Genomic DNA, 23973 nt, shown 5'->3' with positions numbered 1-23973 from the left:
ACGGGTGACTTAAATATTCTGCATTTATCGTCATCAAAGACTGTGTATCAGGCAGGGTGAAACTGAAATACAGATAATCAGTTAAATTCAGTGTCTGATTACAGGATGTTACATTTACAATCAAGTAATAACATTACATTGCTGTGAAAAGAAAGTTTCAACGAAAGTTAGGATCTGCTACCCAATGGCTTCAGGCCAGACCATTTTAGGCTTACCACCAGATACTGTACGTGTGAAATTGTTTAGAAAATGTCATTTTCTTACGTCTTACTTGATATGATTCTTGATATTCTAATGACTAATTCTATGTCGACTATGACTTGTTTTGACTCAGTTGACTGTGATCAATTGAATTAATCAATTTATTTTAATTTTATTTTGATCTATCATATAATATCTATTAATAATCTATGACTTTTGGGTATTATATTATTTTTTTTAATAGTAATTATAAGGATAATCATAAGGCATGATAAGGTCTACATCTATTTTATTATATATATTATAAATTGTAACATAAGATCAAAGATGATTATATTATTATATTATGTGTGACAATCTTATTTCAAAGATGAAATATCTAGATCTGCAAGCTGACAGAATAGTTTTTTTTAAATTTTATTTATTAAAGTGGGGTAACATAGGGGAAACGAAATTAAAGAAGTTTTCACATTTAGGAAGCTGTATTATTTTTATCTTTAAATACAATGAATAAAATTTTAAAAAAAAATGCATGATTATCTGTTGATAGTTTTTTGCTTACTTATTTTGTTTTTCAACTTGAAGCAGAAGTTTTAATAACATATTTTTTTATACTGATCTGAAGTCATGAAGTGTTACTAGATGTACACAAAAAGCAACAGAAGAAACATTTTTTACATTAATAGAGAATTATAAAATTAAATCATGATGATATGTTCTTACTTATTTATTTTTAAAACTGACATGCCTAGTGTAGCTGTCTGTCCACTAGCTCATCAGTGATGACAGTATTGGTGTCTTCAGATGCTTAATCTTTGCTTTTATTCATTTCTCTCCTGGACTTCCTGGAGAGACTTTTTTTTTAAACTAACAACTCTTTTTCTAGTAAAAATCTAAGAGATTCCTTTTTTGTGAGTTATAGCCTTGCAAAAGTTTTCATATTCCCAATATTACTTTATGACAATGTGTGTTTAGGATCACTCTTAAAAAAATATACAATTTAGCAAACATGCCCCTTTTAATTAATTTAGTTTAAAATAAAGTGAACATCATTAGATATGATGCACATAATGTGCATAGCAGCCAAATATTTTGGGGTCCTAGAGAAAATGTATTAAATGTTCAAAAATAGTTTGAAGCTCTGAATTATACCATTCTTCCTAGACATTAAAAAATCTAAATTTCCTTTGCCTGTTAACTTTTACCTTTACACAAGTTATCTTTCAGAGAAAAACAATATTTCTGAATGATTAAAAGTGGAGTATGCATAGTACCAAATAGAATATAATTATGCAACAAACATGAAAATAAGGTATTACAGATAATAATATGGTAAGGTATTTGCTTTGCATGACTCAGTACTGTGTGTTCTCAATCTCAAATCATACTTGTTAAAAATCTAGAGCATCCACAGAGAAATTGAAGGCATAACAAAGCTCATGGTACACTTCTATAATATCTCTACATTATGTTTTGTACAAAACCAAATTGAACATGTTCATTTTAAACAATTTACATTTCTGTTTCAATGTGACGGAAAGCATCATAGTTTAATTAAAGATGTGTGACTTTCTATTTAGACCTCCCCTAAAAATTAGACATAATTTCCATCTTGGTGCTTTATTTTTAGTCTGTTCACATTAAAGTTAATGTGTGTATTATAAAAAAAAAAAAAAAATTCTTTCATTGTCAATGCTCTTAGGGTTGAAATTTGTGTAGAATTTTCATGAAATTTTGCAAGGCACTGTAAAGTTTCCTACTCCTTTCTTATTAAGGTCTGGGTTAGGGTGATGTTAGTTGGTTGGTAAGTGTATATTGAGCACTTGCCTTGGACAGGTTGCTCTCTTAAATTTTTAAGAGATCTTGAGCTTTTATCAAGTATGTTCTTTTATGTTCTGCCAACATTTTCATTTAAATTTTTTTTCAGATATCTTATCTGTATTGCAGGGGTGAAATTTGATTGTTAGAAAGTATTAGTGGGCAAGCACTTCAGTACTTGTTCTTATAGTTTCCTTCTGTTTATTATTTTTTTTTTTTTTGGCACTTTCAGAATGAAGGTGTAACGAAATTGTTAAGAATCAAGGTTATTGAAGGTGTACATCTGGCTAAAAAAGATATATTTGGCGCTAGGTAAGGAACACATTTATTTTGTTTAGTTGAAGACTAACCTAGCAAATATCTCCCATCTGTCTCAAGTTTTTCAGTTGCATTTTATCACACTGCATGGGCAAAAGTTAAGGCACATCAAAAATGTTTTTAGATTTGAAGTCTCTAACGGTCAGTAGGAATGTAACCATAAGTAATGATCTCCCTCTCTTAATTTACAATAGGACCTAGTTGGATATTTCTTCTATTTACAGGGGTTTTTTTTTCAACAAGGATTTTTAAAAATTGTCTTCCCCCTTTTTTTTTTCTGTAGTGATCCATATGTGAAATTATCATTGAATCATAAAGGAGTTCTTGTGGACACAAAACAAACTCATGTCGTTAAAAAGGTGAGTATTTTTAAAAGTACATACAGCTTAATACAAATGGAAGGGATTTGTTTTTTTTAATTGGTAGGCTAAGCATTTTCTTTTCATAATAATAATAACATTCAAACATGGAATGATTTTAGACACGAGTATATCGTACAATATTTTAAAGTAATTATTTTTTTGTTGTTTTTTTTTTTATTTGGTGGGATCACATTATATTATTTTTTTAACCATAAACTACATCTTGCTGGTAGGCACTACAAAAAGTTTAAATATATATACCTCTTTAACACACTTTGAGCATATTTAAATAAATCAGATCTTTTAAAACTTAAATAAGTTTAGTTTTCATTTGTTTTCAATGTATAAAGATGTTGGCATTGTGCCTATCATCATTTCACTAGTCAATCCATATGCTCTTGTTGACAGCTGTGACTCACAATATATAAATAATTTTTTTTTTATAATATATGAATATATATATATATATATATTTTTTTTGTTTGTAACATTATTTTATTAAGGTTTTACATTACAAAGTTACCTTATGTTTTTTTTTTTTGTTGTTTTTTTTCAGACTCTAAATCCTAAGTGGGAAGATGAAGAGTTTATATTTAGAGTGAGTATTTGTTAGCATGAATACTTAGATATCTACCCTTTTTTCATTTTTTTCATTGAATGTAATTATGCACTTACCTGAAAATTAAAGTTTGAAAAATATTGTGAAAAAAATGGATCAGAAGGTTTAAGAGTTTAAGGTACCACCTACCGATATTGATTTATAAATTGTCTACAGACAACTCTTACAACTGATATTTTTTTAATTCTTTTTTATTAAGCAAGTAATTGTAGTAGAATGACTTAATTTTAACAGGTCAATCCAGAAAACAGCATAATTCTTTTAGAAGTCTTCGATTCCAATCGATTGGTATGTATAAAACATTAATTTAAACAATTTATTATTGCTAATAAATCTTCTAAATGCCAAAGTGTGTCTTTATAATTACTTTTTTTTTTTTCAGACTCGTGATGACTTTTTGGGTTTAATTGAGCTTAATCTAAATCATATGTCAATAACAACTGAAAGGCCAGGGAGAGATATACCTCCAAAAAACTTTGTTCTCAGACCTCGAAGGTAATTAAAATATGTCCAAATATTTCTTTTAAACTTTTGAATAAGTATTGGTATATTTTTTAAGCCTCTTGTCTCAGTTTTGGTAATACAAAACTCATAAGTTTTTTAAATGCCAAAATAAAAAAATCTTCATTGTATGTATAGTATAAATCATGGGCGTAGCCGGGGAAAACAATTATATATATATGTGTGTGTGTGTGTACATAATTAATCTTTATTACATTCTGACCCTTTCGGAAGACGTTTATTGTGACCTAGAATAAGTTCTTCCTGGAATTAGTGGAAATCTTGTAGACTCCCCGCCCTTGCTAGCAAGGGGGTCTGGGGGAGCACTGCGCAGCGTGGGGCGAAGCCCGCCGCCGAGCACTATTTCTGGTATTGAAAGCCAACAAAATGCATATTCTGAGGTATCTACAGTGCATTATCTTGCTATAAAAAAGTTTTATTTTAAAAACCTAATGTGCTGTTCTTACTGACTTAGGCCCTCTCGCGCTGTTCGGCGCATTTTCTGGCAAGCTGTTTCCGCAACTCTTATTATGCGTAATTCATTTTGTCGGAGAACATGTCCTGCAAAACCGCAAGCGATTTGTCACAACCTTACTAAGGGTTTGACTCCTAGTTCGGCATATGATTTCTTTGATTTAGACACAATCTCTATAACTGACTCCTAAAATCTGTCTTAGCCATCTTTGTTGGGCCACATTTAGTGTTTTTCAATTTCGGCAGATGACTATTCACACTTTATTAATGGAGCCCAGCCACTGGTAGAAATTTGTAACCTCTCTTGACTACGCTCTTGGAATTACATGCCTGTATTTCGCTTTAGATTTTATATCGAAAAGGAAAGTTTTATCGTCCAAATCATCTGTTGAGGGGTTTTAAAATAAAAAATCTCTGGAGTTTGTTTTTTTTTAATTCAAAACCCCATTTAGCTACGGTCATAGAATTTGGTGACTGTAGTTTGCTTTAAAATAATATTGAAGAGATAGGTTTTCAACTCAAAACACTCTGTAGGGGAATTTTAAACTCAAAACCAACTGAAAGGGTTTTAAATTTTAAAAAAAAAAATAATCTGGAGGAGGGGGATTTAAACTCAAAATCCCTCATTAGCTTAGCTACGCTCAAGGAATTTTAGTGTGTAATTTGCTTCTTTTATATTGAAGAGGTATTTTTTAGCATCTAAACCCTCTGAATAGGGATTTAAACTCAAACCCCCTTTGGCTACGCTCATAGATTTTATAGTGTGTAATTTGCTTTTTTTTATATTGAAGAGGTACTTTTTAGCTTCAAACCCCAACTGGAGGGGTGAGGGTTAAACTCAAAACACCTTTGGCTACGCTCTTAGAATTTTGAGTGTGTAATTTGCTTTTTTTATATTGAGAGGGGTTTACAGACCTGCCTACCGTTACGCAAAATGCCTATTCGTTACGCAAAATCTCCCAAAAATGACAGCAAGTATGCAAATACGCATTTAACCCGTCGCGTTACGCATTTCGTATGCTTTTTTTTTCTCCTCTCTAGACTAGCTTACAAGAGGTCACGGAGGTCACGCTAAGCCCACCTGTGGGGAGAGGGGCAAAACAGAAAAGGTGGGGTAAACACAATGTGCCCAGATCTATACGTTGATTGGTACTTAATAGCAATTAGATGTCTAGAAATGAAGAACGCGAGAGTGAGGGACTGGCGGGCTGGTACCAGGTTGGTACCGTCAGTAAGCTGATACACCAACGTGACTTTTTTTTTTTTTTGTAAGTTCATTGGTAGAAATTAATTATGTTGAATCCCTGATTCCCGTATTCATTTGTATAGAGAAAAAAAATCGATTCAAAACACATTGAGTGACATTGTATGATTGTAGATATCTAGTCTAGATCTGGATTCTAGATCTAGAATCTAGATAACTTTTTATACAGGAATAGATCTAGCTAGAGTCTAGCTAGTCATTACGTTATGATTCTCTACATTACCCTACAATCTAGTTATAGTATGATTTAGAATTTAGATTGACTAGATCTAGATCGATAACATCTACTACCATCTAGTCTAGATCTAGACTAGATTCTTAGTCTTAGTATAGAATAGATCAAGGATGAAGGTAGGCCTACGAAAGTTTGGAGTAGACCTACGTTTGTAGCGGATCCACAGCATTGGTAACACTCTTGAGCCCAGATCTAGAGTAGATTATATTCATTATATAGACATAGATCCAAATCTAGTCTAGATATCATCTCTATTGATCTAGATTTAGATTGTAGATCTAATCATGATATCTAATATTATATATATATTATATATATATGACAAAATAGTGGATCACATAAGTGTTACGCATTCTGGTGCCAAAATACGCATTTTGACCATAAATGTTACGCATTTGGACTTTTTTTGGTAGGCAGGTCTGGGTTTATCGTAATTTTTGGAGGCGGTTTTAAAGTCAAAATTTTCCTTAGCTGTTTTCTTGGAATTTGGGGATTGTCGTTTGCATTTTTTTAATAGTTTTGTTGATAGAAGCAGGGGATTTAACAGCAAAAACCACTGGTAGGGGGTTTTAAACTCAAAACCCCTGGTAGTGGGTTTTAAACTCAAAACCCCTATAGGGGGTTTTTAACTCAAAACCCCTGGTAGAGGGATTTTTATCTTAAAACCCCCTGATAGGGTTTTTTTTACTCAAAACCCTCTGGTAGGGGGTTTTAAACTCAAAACCCCCTGGTAGAGGGATTTTTATCTCAAAACCCCCTGGCTACGCCTATGGTATAAATAGTTACACTTTTTTGGAGGGAAAATAGGGATATTTAAATTTTTCTTTTTTGTTGTTTGACAGCTCTCGCTCAAGAGTTAAAGGCCATTTATCTCTATATTTGGCTTATTTAGCTAGTGAAGATGAAAGAGATGGTGCAGATGACAGAGCATCTGGTATTACACCACAAGAGGTATGGAGTTATTCTCTACTAAATGAGACTATTCTTAAATTAGTATTAATCTCCCATTTCCTGGCCAATTGTTTTCCTAAATTTGCTTTCAGTTAGAATGAAATTCTCAAATATTAAAAAGAAAAAGAAATGAATCATTGAGATGAGGGACAAAGTTGGTTAAAAGCATGGGAAAATGTAGGTAGAAAAGAGAGATTGATCAGTGACATGAGTTGGGGTGTGGCAGTAGGGGAAAATATATGGAGATTTTTGTAGAATGGGGAGATATAACCTGGTCAGCTCCTTGATGTCATTAAAAAAAAAAAGTTAAGTTCCCCTTTCAGACCTTGTGGTCTATAGGGCAGATGATGTAAAGGTCATCAGTTTCTGTGGCCTACGGTTAACATGGGTGTCATGTGGCTAGCACAATGACCATCCGCCTTTACTTTTCCCCAACTAACGTTAGATACCCATTAGAGCTGGGTGGACTCAGAGGCGCCCGAAGATCCTGAAGTTAAAAATCCCAGTCTTTACCAGGATTCGAACCCCAGACCCCGGTTCGGTAGCCAAGCGCTTTACTGCTCAGCCACCGCGCCTCCCCTTGATCTCATGCTAGTCATCAAAAGGATGTTAATATTTATTAAGACTTGCAAAGATCTCTTAAAGTTTTTTATTAGTGTCTTATTATGTATGATAAATGTCCACTAGTGGTTAATCTTATCAATATATTAGAAAGTTTACAATACTTCTAGTGTGCTACTTACAGGAACAATTTTTTTTAATGGCTCTACATTTATGAAACAGCATGTATTTTTATTTCATATTTAAGCAGCCTGGTTGGGAGCTGGTAGATCTTGATGGTGCTACATCTTCTGATGTCGGAGCCTCAGGGCCAACTGTGCAGGACCAGGAAAGCATTTCTAACCAGAGGCAGCCTCTACCTCCTGGCTGGGAGCAGCATACTGATCCTTCTGGCAGACTTTATTATGTTAATCACACCACAAGAACCACACAGTGGAACCGACCAGTAGAGTGAGACTGACTCAACATTTACTAGACTACCAATTTTTACTAGTTGAATTTTATTTATACTGTAAAATAACTTACTGCTACAAATCCTTATGTTATTATATATTATGTATGTGTATTTTTTTCCCTAAAGATTGTTACCATTAGGTTGGGAAGAAAGAACTGATGCTAATGGCAGATTTTACTATGTAAATCACACCACACGGACGACACAGTGGGAAAGACCTACAGGGTACTTAATTTTTACTATAGTATTTTACTGACCAATCTTGGTTATTTTATGAAACAATCGTTATATGTGTGTTTTCTGACATTTATTTGTATGTTAATGTTCAATTTTTTTGACAGAGGCACAGACACACCTTCAGCAATAGATGTACAGCGTCAACGCAGCTTGGAAGCCCAACAGTTATACAGAAATCGTAGACATATCAGTCAGGATGATACACTTAGCCTTTCATCATCTGTCAGTGAAACCAACTTGCATGGAGAAGAGGAAAGAAGGGTATGTTCTATCCATATATTATTTATTGGTATTATTAGTGTGTTGTTTTTTTAGTTATGGTCTCTTTGACTGTCACTAATTTTGTTTTCACACAAACATTGCAATGCATCAGCCATTGACAATCAAAACAAATTTGCTTTATCTTAAAGAAATGCTAGGACAATGTTTGATGTGATACAAAAAAGCCAAAATATTTTCTTAATCTTAATTGCACTTAATCTAAAAACATTTAGTTTGAAATACTTCATATGCATTATGCTTTTTTTTTTTTCATGCTTATTTTGTTGCTTTTTGAATCAGCACTGAAAAATTAATCTTCTATTATAGTTGCAAATTTTTTTTTGAATTTCGTTGCACATTTTCTCTTGCAATTATTGTTAAGTTTGACACGTTTAAAATTATAAAAGTTTGTATGCTGTATTTGGCTACTATTGCTTATTAAACAAAAGAATATATATTAATAGGCTTTGATTTTTTAAAATTGTTTTTGCATTATCTAATTATAATTATCTATTTGGCTTATCCTATCTCTAAAGAAAATGTATCATTTGCTTTTTTAATAAATTCATCTTAATTTTCATGTTTGAATATTGAAACTTCAGCTATAGTAAACTGTGGTTGATTAGATTTCTTATTAGTATGTTTTTTGTTTTGTTACAATACAAAAATACATTTTTGTCTGAATGTGTTGTTCAAAACCACTCCTAGCTAGATTTTTTAAAGCTTAAATATTTTATTGTTTTGAATATTTTTTTTACAGTATTTAATGGGTACTTATTTGTAATATATTAGTTGTTGTTGTTGTTTTAGCTATATTGAAAAATTCTCTATCATTTAATTAAAATATTTAATGTTTAAAATGTAAAACAAAAAAATTAGCTGTTCTTGGTCAAACCTTAATTTAAGAATTAATACATTTGCTTGTTATGTATGAGTTTCTATTAAATTTGCTTGTTATGTCTGAGTTTCTATTAAATTTGCGTGGCATGTCTGAATTTCTATTAAATTTCCATGATATGGCTGGGGTTCTATTAAATTTGCTTGGTATGTCTGAGTTTCTATTAAATTTGCTTAGTATGTCTAAGTTTCTATTAAATTTGCATGATGTAGCTGGGGTTCTATTAAATTTGCATGGTATGGTTGAAGTCCAATGTAATTTAATATAAAAAACAAATACTTAATTAGTTGGACCTTATGTTAGCTATAAATGAATAATCTTGGCACTTACATTATGTTGATTTGTATTGCACCATTATATAAATGTAGGCTTCTCAAATGTGCCCCACTCGGCAGCACCATTAATTTGTAAGTTTGAAAGGTACATTTTTTAATTTTTGAGGTGTTAATAGCTGATACATCCTAAAGCTCTCAAGAGTTTGTTTTCCTAGCTTTTCCAATGGTTGGCACTTTTATGGATGGAGGATGTGCTCTAATTAGGTTTCCATTTCTGTAGCTCATCCATTTTGATTTGTAATAATGTATTCATATTTTAAGTATTTATTGTTGAAATATACAAGTTTATTTTTGTTTCTAGAATTTGTTATGCATTAGCTTTTAGAGTGTCAGTATTAGTTGCTAATTAGAAACTTCTGAGATAAATTATTGGTGTAGATTAAAAAAATTAAATGTAGTGCCTAAGTGTCTATTTTTTCAAGGGGTAAAAATATCAAAATACTTTTTGAAAGAAATAGGTGTGTGTCATTTGTATAATATGTATTAAAGCTTTTCAAATCACATATTATGTAAATGCTTTGGAGTTAGAATTTTTTAAAATTAGGTTATTTATGCTGTTACAATATTTTTCATGTGCTGCCTAATCCATTTTTTTTATGTCTGATTCAAAAACTAGTTAGTCATTTTCCTATCTCTGATATTTAGATATCTTATTCTGGTTTAATGAGGCCTGATAAAGTATTGTGAATCATTGTAAAAACCTAGATGGAAAGTCTGGTTGACAGTTTCTTTCTCCTGTTATTTTTCTGGTTTAAGTATAGCAGTGTCTTGGTCTCTTTGTACCTAAAAAAAGCTTGGGATTTAATACCAACTTATAATGACTGGCATTTTTTATCTCATCAACTTGCACCCTTTGTTTAACATATTTCAGGTGTTCTTTCACAGTTGATTATTAAATCCTAGCCCCACATCCACAAGAGGAGCTTTGGCTTCAAGCAGGGTTTGAACAAAGGACCTTCTGGATGACAGTCCAGAGTGCATACCAAAGGCAGCCATCCCTTTATGTCTAACAAACAAAATAGTTACAATAATTTCTGACCATAAACATTTATTCTTCACTTTCCAACCTGATATACTAAAGAATACAATTCGTTTGGCCTGTATAAAACTATGTGCAGTAACAGTAAAAATAATCTCAGTACAATAATGTTTCATTGTTTATAATGGCTTGAGAGGGCTTGAGAAGCTTAATCTTCTCCTTTAAACTATCAGACTGATTCAACGTGATGAAATACAAAGATTTATTAATATTTTTAAGCAGTAAATAGCATCTTTTTTAGAAGCTTATTCTTACTTATGAATGGAATATTTTTCAGAGGAGGAGTATGCCTGCTTCTGTAAGTTAAAATTTAGATTTAAGTTTTATTTCTTTTTTTCTGCTTTAGTTTTTTCAGTATTCAAAAAGCAACAAATAAGTTTCTAATTTTAATAATGCTAAATAAAATACACAAGCACCATATTTACATTTTTCTGTGATTACCGTGTTGTTTACATTTTGTTTAGCATATAACAAGTGAAGACCCAGATGAGGAACCACTTCCAGCAGGCTGGGCTATTGGTATAGCCCCCAATGGTAGAACATTTTTTATTGATCACAATACAAAAGCCACTAGCTGGGTAAGTATAGTTGGCTTGCAGCTACTCTTTAGTCTGTCTTGGATTCGATTTATGGGGTAAGTGGGGTGTGAATAGAAATAGAATGGAGCTCTTTTTAATAACATATATGCTAATAATTTATAGGAGGACCCAAGAAAGTCATTACTTCAACGAGGAGGGTCTCTCAAAACTACAGAATCTCCTAGCCCATTATTCAAATCATCATCTGCTGAAGATCTGCTTCATCATCTTGGTCCATTACCAGTAAGTTGTTGGTTTTTTTTTTTTTGTTTTTTTTTTTTGGGGGGGGGGGGGGGTGGGTTGCATTTTTTTCCTCCTTTTTATTTTTTGTTTTATTGCAATTCATTTTACACACATTTTAATGTCATTCAAAATTTTTAATTTCTTTCTAGCCTGGTTGGGAAGAAAGAACTCATACAGATGGTAGAGTGTTTTTTATAGATCATAGTAAGTGAGCTTTTTATTTTAATACCACATTTATTGAATATCTTATAATGGAGAAATAGGCAACTAATTTGGTAAATTAATATCACAAACATTCAAATAAAACTCAACCCCAGTATTGTGTTCATGGGAATGATAGTTGACATAGCAGATGGGTTTGAGAGGAGTTTTGGTTTTTAATTAATCACTTATTCATCTGCTTCTTTTTGTTCTTCTACCAAAATTATAAGAAATTATATTTTATATAATAATTTTGTTTAATATGATAGTTTTGTTTTGTTTATCTGATATCACACATTTTCTTAATCATAGATAATAAAACTACACAGTGGGAAGACCCTCGTTTACAAAAAATTGGTGGCCCAGTAAGTACTGTTATGAATGTAACTAATTTTTTTTTTAGTTGTAATATTAGTGTAATTGTCTACATTAGTGCTAGGTAGATCTATAAATCTAAACTTTTATAATAGCAAGAAAAAAAAAATTATTTCAGTAACAGTTTTGAACAAAATATTTTTTTATACCTTAGTCAAATCTTGTTCAATCACCTAGTATACAACAAATTGTTGGAAAAATATCAGTTGCAAATTTTTTTAGTACTGAATTCCTGAGAGACATTCTTTTTTTAAAAAAGTTTTTACAATATAAGGAATAAAGAGTGGCCATTATAATAAAAACAACAACTGAAAATATAAAAAAAATGTCTTCAACTAAATAATAATATCATGTTAAGATTATTTTCTAAAAAAAATTATAAAGCTTGTCTTTCCAGGTTAGTCTTAATGATCAGGTAACCTTTGGTCATTTATTGCTATTCTTTTCACTTAATTTTAAATTTTTGTCAGGTATGAGATTCAAGTGTTGACTTGTACTGTGAAAAATGAAAATAAGGCACCTTTTTTTTTTTTTTTTTTTTTTTTTTTTTTTTTTTGCAAAAGTTCTTTACAGATTTGTGGTCAATCATTTACTTTCTTCTGCAGGCTATTCCATACTCTAGAGACTACAAAAGAAAGTATGAGTATTTTAGGTCAAAGTTGCGTAAACCTGTAAGTAACACTTAGCAAAAAATATAATACCTTGTACTTGCTGCATTGCTTTTTTTAAATTTTTTTCTTTGAATTTTGTTTAAACATTTATAGAGAGCTAAATGAAATATATTTAAGTTCAGTTTTAAGTAAACTATTACTAGGATATTAAGTATTATAAACGTTGGTTTGGATAGAAATTGACTATTCTAAATTTTTTATAATTTTTGGGTCACTTTCTTTTAGAATTCTTTACCAAATAAAATTGATATCAAAGTGACCAGAAGAAATGTATTTGAAGATTCTTTTAGACTTATTATGGGAGTGAAGAATCCAGATATGCTGAAAACTAGGTTAGTAATGCTATAGTTGATATTTTATCATGTTATCTTCTCATTTTAATTATTACATTATTATATATTCTTTTAATTATTAACAGAAATTTAAGAAAAAATCTTTTTTTTTTTTTGTATTTTAGTAATGCAAAGTTTATAAATAATAGAAATTATTTTTTAATTTGAATTCATACATAAGTTTTTATTTGCATCTGCAGGTTGTGGATTGAGTTTGATGGAGAAATCGGTCTAGACTATGGTGGTGTTGCAAGAGAATGGTTCTATCTTCTTTCTAAAGAAATGTTTAACCCATATTATGGCCTTTTTGAATACTCTGCTACGTAAGATAGAACTCAAGTATACATTTAAATTTTCTAGTTATTATATTTTTGATGTTGGTAGGGTTTAATCCACGAAAGTGGAGTGAGGCAGGAGACCTTTTTTTAAAGCCACCAGTTTAGGGCCCACAAATTTTGATGGCTAGTCTCCAGGGCGGCGGCTGATCAGTTCAGCATTAGCTAGAGCCCCGACAGACACAAATCCCTACACAATACGAGCGTGCAGGGGTTATGTCGATCAGATCTTAGCATTACCCAGACCTCACCAGCAGAACTCTGCACCAGGAGAGCATGAGAGCCTGCTAGGAAAGTTGGAGCTCCCGCAACATTAGCCTTTTTCAGACCACCCTGAGAGCAAAGGGTGGACTGTTACCAGGGGACACCACGAGGAGGTCGGCGGGCACTGTCCCCCTTTTGATGTTGGTTGGGTACAATGGATTAAAAAAAAAAAAAAGAAATTACTTAACTTTCTAACAACTTACTTAGTTTCAAAATGTTACATGAAGGGGGAAAAAAAGGAGATAATGATAAAAAAAAAGGATGTAGATGATTTCACTCAATCTACTTTGAAAGGGGAGTTATAAAGAATTTATATCATCTTAAAGTAACATTCTGTATATTTAAAGTCTAAATGTTTCATCAAAGAAGCATCAATTTGGAGATGGGTTATCAAATCTAGCTGAGAGCAAAGAGTATAAAATTCCATTTTTTTTTATTTAAATTTTTTTAGCGGGGGCCGCTATTAATTTTGTGTGACCTTTCTGTCCGTCCGTCCCGTTTAGATATCAGAAACTAGAAGAGAAATGAAAATCAGACATGATATTTTAGATCATTCAAAGTTCTGATGAAACGGCTACTTTTTTCTTTTCTGAAAGCAAAAAATCTAATTTTTTTAGATCAATTATGCAAGCAGTTTTTTCATAAAAATACACCATTTTTACAACTATTCAATATTAATAGTAACAAACACTGGAGACTTTTTACTGAGGGAGATTGCTATTGACTATTCTTTTAACACATTTATGCAAATGGTTTTTGATTATTTTTTTTTACAATTGTATTTCTAAGTTGTGTAAGTTCTGTCATACTAAATACACACACATTTACAAAAAAATTTTAACTTTTTTTTTTAAAGAGAAAAAATCTATTTACTATGCAAATAAGTTGGACATAATCTAAAACAACAATTAATAAGTAGTTTTTCATATTAACACGTGAAATGCAGAGCTTTCATACCACCATGGAACACAAAACTAAAGGATTTTTTTTTTTTTTTTTATGGAAATGTTTTTTTTTCTTGAGGCTTTGAGTAAGAGACTGACCCTTTACAAAACAATTAGATATTCATTATAAGACATCAGTTAGGCCAGGTTCGCATCTAACTTCACTTTCACCTATCCCTTGGTCTGCTGGACCTTTGGGGCACCACACAGGATCTGTCAACCTTCTTTCTCCATGCTTCTCTGTCATTTGCCTTTGATAGAATTCCATTATGATATTCTTTCTGAAAATATTGATACCTGCCTGGGTGGACCACTTCTGATAGAATTTAATACCGATATTCTTCTGAAAGTATTGAAACCTGCCTTTTTTCCTGCCTGGGTGGACTACTTTGGGAGCCGATTTTGAGTTTGTGTTTCCACACAAACTGCCTTTGTAACCTAGTTATTTTCTGGTTTAGAAAGTTGCATACTGTTAGTTAATAATAGCATATAGTAGATAAAATCAAATTACTTAAAGGGGTATACACTTAACATGACATAAACTGAAATTCAGAATTAGCTCTGTTTTAATGATTTTAAACAGCAAATTATTTTAATAGCAATTATCTACATATTAAAACAATCTTTTTTTTTTCTAGGGATAACTATACTCTACAGATTAATGCTTTATCAGGCATTTTGAATGAAGAACATTTAAAATATTTTGAGTTTGTTGGGCGAATTGCTGGCATGGCAGTTTTTCATGGGAAACTATTAGATGGTATGAACTTTCTACAATGTTATCTTTAGTTTAATGTTTTTAGAAATATAATATACTAGACATATGTTACCCGCGACCCGCGGGTCTTTATTTGCGCATTACTGTCGATATAGTCACTGAGAGTGTTTTGTAAACAATTAAACGAAATAATAATGTAATAAGTAAAGCGAATGTGTCAATGTAAAAATAGCTAATAGGCTTAAATCCATTTTTTTTTAAAATTAAAACATTTGCTTTTGAATAATCTAGTGGATTGGATTTAGATGTATGTTAAACGTAGCTAATGATCCTTTCACGTTATTTCTCTTTCGCTACGAAAATAAAATTAGTTTTGCGAAAATGGTTTACCCGAAGTCGATACATTCTTATCTATTAAAAACGAAAAGAGAGATAGCTTTGTTAAATAAATGGGATTATAAAGTGAACAATTAAACGAAATAATTTTTAGTACGCGAGTCATGAATGAATATAGATCTAGGCCTATCTCAACTCGGCTTCGCAGCTTTCGTAAACGAATGTAGCTTTAGAAAACCAAATTTGAATGTTTATTTGATCAAAATATGAAATGAATGGACTTTAATTAATATGTTTATGTGTTAAAGTATAAGACTATCTGTGCGAAGAGAAGTTTTATCATCTTAGAGTTGAATTAGAGTTTTAGATCTAGGGATGGGATTATAAAGTAAACAATTAAACAAATTAATATTTAGTACGCGATTCATTACGGAATTGTCTAATGAAAGAATGTTCGTCAGGAAATCTGTAGTCACAGATATATATTATGTAGGCATTCCATTTTTATTTTTCAGCATTTTTTATCAGACCATTCTATAAAATGATGTTACGGAAGCAAATTACATTGAATGATATGGAGTCAGTTGTAAGTATTCTTTATTGTCACCTTTGGTAATGTGTACAGAAACCATTTAAATTTAATAACATTTTTACTTATAATCAAAGAACCAATGAAGTAAACTCTTCCATTCCAAACTTCCATCATTCCCTGATTTCTTTTCTAAATCTGTTTTTTTTTTTTTTTTTTTAATCAATCAGTAAGGAATATAACAAATCCATTCATTAACTAATTTTGATGTATGTTAATTTCTAAGAAATTTTTGTTTCTGTTAAGCTCAAAAGGTTTGACTGTTCTGTTAAATATAATAAACACATGGGATTTAAAAATCAGATAATTCTTTAGACAGCTCATTTAATTTATGACATTATATTTACCTTTAGGATTCAGAATATTATAATTCTTTGATTTGGATTCAAGACAATGATCCTTCAGAATTAGAGATGACATTTTCTGTGGAAGAAGACCAGCTTGGTGAGGTAATTGTCATAAGCTTCAGTACAGAAATTTACATACACATTGACACTTGTTTGTTTCTGTGAATATAATTGTCATTCAGTTGTGTATTTGGCACTCTACTCTCTGGGCGGTTTTGAGGCACATTTCTAGATAATAGTAAATATCTTTCTGTAAGTCTCCAGGTTTAAAGGTCAAGGCCTAAATATCTTTTTAAAACATGTAGAATCCATAAAACAGCCTTTCTTACTTTGATTGTGATGTAATCATCACCTGTATGGTGTGATGTAATAAGCCTTGTTGTATTTTATGTTTCATGTTATGTATAGATGTTTAAAAATAAAAATCTTCAAACTTAAACTGACTTAACATCAAAAAGTAAAAATTTCAATTAATTGTTTTGTCAAATAACTTGATGTTTTAGAAGTTGTAACTATTGAATCTAAATGTGTTACGAGACTTCCAAATTTATGTTGACTAGAGGCACAACTGTTGTTGTCAATACTCTTTTTGAGGAGCCACATTAGTTACTGTACATCTCTACAACTATATACAAGTCCTGAAATACTTGCTCACCTTGCATTTTTTTTTTTTGTTACAGATAAAAGAAAAGGACCTGAAGCCCAATGGAAGAAATATACCTGTAACTAATGACAACAAATTGGAATACATCAAGTACAATATTTGCACATTTTGTATTAAAGATTATTTAAGCTCATTACAGCTGTTGCTAATCTATCACAAACCATTAAAAAGAAAGAATGTTTGAGTATTCTAACTAATCCAAAGGCTAAGTTTGAGCCTTAGTAGAGTTTCTATTTAAACTTGGATTTTTAGACTAGTGTTGAGTTCCACCATCTCCATTTGGATACTCTGTTGGATTAGGACATTAAAGTTGTTATATCATTATGCTGGCCACACAATACTATAGTAAACTGTTTGACATACTGATATTTGTAACATCACCTGCCATTTGTCTCAGTTCTTACTAGTATACCTAATTTTAACTATTATGTCAATAATAAACTCTGTTGAAAAGCTAAGAAACATTTCACTAATTATTGATGTTGACCTCTGTCCACAATTTTTTACTTTGGGATCTACTAGTCTTGGCTGTACTCTTTGGTATTCTATTTTCATATTTCATTGCCACAATTTTTATATATTGCAATTATCAAGTTCTATTGTACATTTCAGCTGTGTGATTAACTGGCGATTTTCCTCAAGAGTAGACTCACAGATGAAAGCATTTATGAAAGGTTTCAATGCCCTGATTCCTCAGGATCATCTACAAATTTTTGATGAAAATGAATTAGAGGTATAATGTTTAATTTTCAAATAAGTTTTCATTTTCCTCAAAAACTTTTAACCCACAAGTGCATTAACTCTTTCTCTTCGTAATTATTCTCCACGTTCCGACAGAATTATCTATTTTGCTCATTTGTATTTCACTACCCTGTTATGATTAAACTTTTGTTTATCAGAAAATGTTATAGTTGGTATAAATTAAAGGGGAATGCACACCCTTTTTGTGTAAAACAAATCTGTTTCTTAAATGAAAACAATAAAATAACCATCATCATATTTTCACAAAACTTAGTTTATAAACATATAATTTAGTATCCCATGTCAATACCTTAATTTTTTAGCCCACACTCTTTAAAAACATTATTTTTGTAAAAACACATTGAAAATGAAACAAATCTGTATGTTTCCCAAAGAAAAATTATTCAAGATTAAATTTAAAAATTTTCTAGCAAAAAAAAAGATGATGAAAAAGACGAAAAAAATCAAAATTTTTTTTTTTTTTTTAAGGCAATAAAAATGTGATTTTGTTATTTTGCATTTTTGGAAAACTGTGAGCTAAGACTAGATTCATTTGCACATCCTATATGAGTCAGTTTAATAGGTTGAGTTAATAAAAGAAAAACTAGCTAAAAATTTGACTCTAGAACCTCCCTATTGATTTGAATCATTTGGATTTTGAAAGATAAATTTTTGACAATTCTTGAATTTGAATAATTTCCATGTATTAGATGAAGTCTAGATCTTGACATTAGATTGGATTACTAATTCAGTATTTGTCACATATTGTTGTGGTATGCAGACTATCAAGATGTGCTTCTTTCTAGCTATGTCTGCTAGAGTTCTATTTCTAATTTAGATGTTGACAACAAATGATAGCATTGAATGTTTACAAATCTTCTGGAAACAAAATAAAATTTAGTGGTTAGAGGTAGATACATCTATAATTTGTGACTTAAATGTGTATATAATAGATCTATGTATCATATAGACCTAGATCTAAATCTAGTAAATATTTAGATTAAATTCTAGCTTTTTATAGACTCTAAGGAATATAGATTCTGTTTTACAAACCCTGTGCGGCAGTTCTCTAGACTAGGCCTAGACTAGTTTTAGATATCCTTTTTGCAAATAGCTTGCATCTGCCGTGTATGCTGTTTTATTGCTGGACATTCTCTCTCTTGTTGTTTTTGGCATAAGAACTCTTCAGAGATTTAAAAGCTTTCTCACTGTGTTTGTTTAATCATTTTTATTGGACTCAAAGAGGGTAGAGTTCCTTTTCATTCATTCAGGTTAATAACTAGAAAAAAAAGTGTAGCTCATAATCATAAAGAATTTCTAAAAGTCAGGCATGTTTGGATTTTAAAACACCCAACTTCTTGTTATTGAGAGAGATGTTGCCATAATACCAATCGTTTAAAAAAGCATTAATCAAAAGACTCTGCCTGGACCAGGTATAAAACTCATGTCAAGTGAAGTGCAACAAAAAAAAAGCTATCAAAGTTCTCCCTTATAAATGTACAAACAACAGTTTATTGCATGTGAATTTGTAAAAAACACTCAATGTAATTAATAGTCAATATAATTAATTTTACATTTTTAAAAAGAATTCAGCAACTCCTTATTTGGGTCGCTGTGACACACTAGTTTTCAAATAGGGGTTTAGAAAATTTCCAGAAATCACTGAAAATTAGCTCAGTTAATTTTCTTGTTATATACAAGACTGAAAGAGCTCTTCTTATACAAAAGTTTTAAAAAATTTGTTAACTTTCCATTACATTGTGCCTAACATTGAGTTAATGGTAAACAAATAGCAATAAGAATGAATTTTTTAAATATTAGGTTTACTAGCTTATGGCTTATTAGCCAAATTCACACATTGTTTTCATATTAACAGATAGGCACCATTCACCTTCACCTATCCTTTAGTCTGTTGGACCGTTGGGGCACAACAAGATTTGTCAACTGTCTTTCTCCATTCCTTTGTCTTTTGTCTTGGATAGAATCTCTTTCAATGGCAGGCCCATCCATTCTTTAATGTTGTCTTCTGTTACGTCTTATATAATGAGACTCTTTAGTGATTCACTAACACCGAAACGACAAAATCATAGTTTATAAATAATTTAATCTTAAACACTATATTGTTTTATTCCTCCATTTTGGTTCTCCTCTCCTATCAACACGCATTTGCACCATTCCACATTAACACTATGATGCGCATGTAACATCTTCCCATCACTTTCTCTGTCTGCGTCTTCTTCTTTTTCCTGGTACTGTTCCCTGAAGGAAGGTCTGTGCGATCCCTGAAGACCTTGAAATAAGGCCATAGAGTTTTATACATTGTGGAAAACATGACCTTATTTTTTTACATTTTATTTACTGATTAAAATCACTATCTTTTCTTTAGCTTCTTATGTGTGGCTTGCAAGATGTGGATGTTAATAATTGGAAGCAAAACACAGCTTACAAGGGAGAATATAATCCTAATCATCCTGTTGTCATAAACTTTTGGAAGGTAATACAAAATCTGGAATATTTACATTTGTACATTTCCTTGGTTTAGTCCCATCCTCTTACAAACGCACTCCCATCATTAGTTACTGATTAGGATAAAATATTACTTTTGTCTCCTACCTTGCAAAGGTTTGAGAGGACCATCGACTTGCACAATTTCTTTAAACTGTATTCCTAAAAAAAAAAAGCTTTTCCATGCCTTGTAAATAGAAGTGATTTACACAAAATTACTTAAGCTGTCAGTTATAGTCCTTAAGGATGAAACACCATTAGAAATTAGAGTTTAGAATTATATATAATACTCTGAACTGCTAGAATCTGAACTTAATAGATGTACAAAGAATTTTATCCACCAGTCTCACAATTTTAGGTCATTACATTATATAAAAATCTAGTTTAGCATGTTCATGAATGTCAACAAAAATGTCTTTTCTCTCAGGCTGTTTATTCATTCAACAATGAGATGCGTTCCAGGCTTCTGCAGTTTGTCACTGGTACATCCAGGGTTCCCATGAATGGTTTTGCAGAGCTCTATGGCAGCAATGGACCACAGCTGTTCACCATTGAGAAATGGGGCAACGTAAATCAGTTTCCAAGAGCACACACTTGGTATGTTAACATTCTTTGATTGGGTAGCAAATAATTATTTCGAGTAGGACCAAGTTCATGTAAAGGTTATCGTTTTCACTAATTTATTTTTCAGCTTCAATCGACTAGATTTACCTCCTTACAACACATATCAAGAGTTAAGAAGTAGACTTATGACAGCTATAGAAAACACACAGGGATTTGAAGGTGTTGACTGAGGCTGACAGACAATAACAATAAGTTTTTTGTACATATAACAAACTAGTTTCCATAGACTTACTTTCTAGATAAGAAATTAGTCTTAGCAAAACAATGTGTACATGATAAGGTGCATAATTTAAGTTTATGGATTCAGATGATTTTTTTAATGAATCTTTAGAGTATAATATTTATAAAGTATGATGTCTGAATCACTAGCTAGATTTAATGTTAAAAAATGACCTTAAGAAAGGGAACAATATACCAGATTGTTAGAATTTTTTTTTTATAAAATGTTTAATGCTCAAATGTTTTTTTGTTATTGATAATTCCAAACTATATATACATGGCTGTTAATTAGCGTGTTATGTCCGCCAGATGAATAGATCATGCCAGTTAGCAATGTAATTTCAAGGGGAGAGATGACAATTTTTAAAAAGTAAATCAAAAGGTGTTTGTTTTTTTTTATATTCTGAGCAATGTACACCTAAACAGCATACATGATAGTGTGTAGAAAACATGTCTATTCATGACAAAAATGACTACCAACTGTTTCATCATCACTCTGTAGAGACTCCAGAAATTTGTATTACGTTTAGATGCATCTCCTTTTTCAAATTACTTTTCTATCTTGAACTTTAATATGAAAAACTTATGTCAGCATGTAAACCCAGATAAAAATACTTAAAAAAAAGAAAAAACACCAAATATTCAAATAATTTACACTGCTTAACCTTCTTTGAAAAAAAACTAATTTGATACTTTTGGGCTAGGCTAAGAAAACTGAAATAGCTGTAAATTATATACTTTAATTCTTCTAAAAGGTAGCATTTTTTTTAGAATTAGGCCTAGTGATTTTTGTAATTGATTTTGACTTTGATTATTTATTGAAATAATTCATCACTGTAAATGTGACTACTGGTATACAATTAATAGTTGTCTGGCTCATTGAGTTTTTAGGTATATGTGTTAGTTATAAAAAATGTCAGCTAATTGAACTGTTATAGTTTTTTTTTTTAAATTAATTAATAAATGCTTTTTCTTGATACTTGTTTAAAACAAGTTTAACATGAGTTTTATTAATGTAATTTTTTTCTATCAAAACTTGAATTTTATTGTAATGTAAATAGCAATGTGTACATAAATGGTACTTTGATGCTTTTTTTTTTCTTCATTAAGCTAGCTAGTTAAACATATTTACATTGGATTGAAATTTATCTTTATAAATATTTGGGTTTACAATTGCCTTGTCTAGATTTATTTGTACCTGGTAATATATTTATTCAAATCATTGTGTTCATTGTAAAGCTATAATTTAAGCTTTATCTGGTATTTATTAAAATACATTAAAAGTCAGTAGTTCTAATATTCTGTGAATGTAAATATTTTGTTCCATATCAACCTATTCCAGACATGAACTTAGTATGTGTATGATTTTATTAGGTATAAGATCTCAAAAAGTGTGTACAGAAAGGTTAACTAGGAGTAGATTGTGACAGAAAATTGTAAAAAAAAAATAGTAGGACTTCAATTTCTGATTTTTTTTCTAGCATTTTGTCTTTTGTGAACCCACACATTCAGTTCTGTTTAACAGAGTTGACCTGTTGTGTAGTTACAGTGAGAGCCCAATTGATCAATTAGGACCATCAGAATTCATTCTAATGACATCAAAGACAAAGAAATTACCTTATAATAATATATTAAATGCAGACGTAGGCCATTAGTTTTCCTTGGTTAGGTGACGGTTTCTTTGTGTATGCATCTCATTATGTGCTAACACCGATACAATTTCCATTATTGTACATGACTGTGATATTTAATCAGTTAAAATGTTTTTTTTCTTGTTGTTTTTGTATTTATTTCTACATGTCAAGATATCCACTGCATTTGTCTACTAGTGCACAAGGTTTACTGTGCCTTTGGATTTAATTTTCTGTTGTCATTATTTGTCTTTGTATGTCTTACAATGTATGATGTTTGAAATGGTTGTCATGATGCTAACAAGCAACAGCTTGATTCATGTTTCTTTTAATCATTTGAATGTGTAAACAGGTTTTCTTTAATATCATGTACATTTTTGTGCTATTATTTATAAGTGTACTCTAAAATTTCTTGTAATACTTCTACTATGTACAAAATAATTTACAACCATTGTACAAAATAAATACCCTACAAACTTGGTACTTTTCTTTTATTTCTTTGATCAAAATTTATAGTAATAAAACTGAACAATAGGATCCCTTACCAGTTTGAAAACATAAAATGATAGTGATTTTTATATTCAGGGGAAAAAAAAAGTGGTCAGAGTAAAAATGCAAAGTAACAATTTTAGTTCTTCAGTAGGACATTCTTTTAAAGCTACCCCAATCATATCCTTTGGCTTTTTTTTATTCTTATCCTGAAATATTAACTATCTAATCAATAGGTAAGGCAAAGAGACAAATTCATAGTTTGTTTTTTTTTAGGACTTAGTGTAAATAAAGAAATGTGTGATGTACTAAGCATGAAGTCTCAACTTGTCAACCACAATATTCTTTTAAACAAAAATGTAGTAAATATACAGTTTACAAAAGTGTAAGTTACTTTTCATATTACAAATTCTAGCTTAAAAAAAATTCTACAAGAAGCCAGTTCAATGTTTCATATCAAGGTGTCTAATAGGTTTGGGACTTTTCATAATCATCATCAGAAAAAACTACTTACCAGTACTTATCAACCAATACCTGTACCTGACATCAAAACTTGAAGGACATCATCACAGCAGGTAGGGAAAACATCAAGATGCTCGGCAATGCAGTATTTCTAATGATATTCAAATATTGTAAAAA

At 30.9% G+C, this 23973-nt stretch overlaps 1 protein-coding gene across 3 annotated transcripts; it reads left to right on the top strand.

Annotated features, from left to right (window-relative positions):
* The first annotated feature begins 15 nt into the window (after positions 1–15).
* LOC106065574 (E3 ubiquitin-protein ligase NEDD4-like) lies at positions 16–23326 on the top strand. 3 transcript variants are annotated; one of them, XM_056004731.1, is made up of 26 exons: positions 16–226; positions 2252–2331; positions 2621–2696; positions 3256–3297; positions 3553–3606; positions 3701–3813; positions 6635–6743; positions 7555–7754; positions 7885–7983; positions 8100–8256; positions 10806–10826; positions 10993–11106; positions 11230–11349; positions 11499–11553; positions 11863–11915; positions 12531–12596; positions 12822–12928; positions 13129–13251; positions 15110–15231; positions 16041–16111; positions 16468–16563; positions 17142–17215; positions 17738–17858; positions 20253–20360; positions 20799–20968; positions 21063–23326. In XM_056004731.1, exons 1-26 carry the CDS (start codon positions 185–187, stop codon positions 21163–21165), a joined length of 2496 nt encoding a protein of 831 aa, XP_055860706.1. In that variant the 5' UTR covers positions 16–184; the 3' UTR covers positions 21166–23326. The 3 variants fall into 3 exon arrangements, with proteins under 3 accessions (XP_055860706.1, XP_055860700.1, XP_055860710.1); XM_056004725.1 differs by having other exon boundaries at positions 7552–7754; XM_056004735.1 differs by lacking the exon at positions 10806–10826 and having other exon boundaries at positions 7552–7754.
* Positions 23327–23973: the final 647 nt, after the last annotated feature.

The sequence above is a fragment of the Biomphalaria glabrata genome, chromosome 1 (assembly GCF_947242115.1).
Source record: "Biomphalaria glabrata chromosome 1, xgBioGlab47.1, whole genome shotgun sequence".
NCBI lineage: Eukaryota > Metazoa > Mollusca > Gastropoda > Planorbidae > Biomphalaria > Biomphalaria glabrata.
Note: the sequence above shows the minus strand (reverse complement) of the source record. Positions and strands in the feature narration are given on the sequence as shown.

Bases quoted from the DNA above. Each gene is read 5' to 3' on its own strand.
- LOC106065574 (XM_056004725.1), top strand. From the start codon at position 185: ATGGCTTCAGGCCAGACCATTTTAGGCTTACCACCAGATACT. The intron at 227-2,251 runs GTACGTGTGAAA...TGGCACTTTCAG, and splicing joins TAGGCTTACCACCAGATACT to AATGAAGGTGTAACGAAATT. The intron at 6,744-7,551 runs GTATGGAGTTAT...TTCATATTTAAG, and splicing joins CTGGTATTACACCACAAGAG to CAGCCTGGTTGGGAGCTGGT.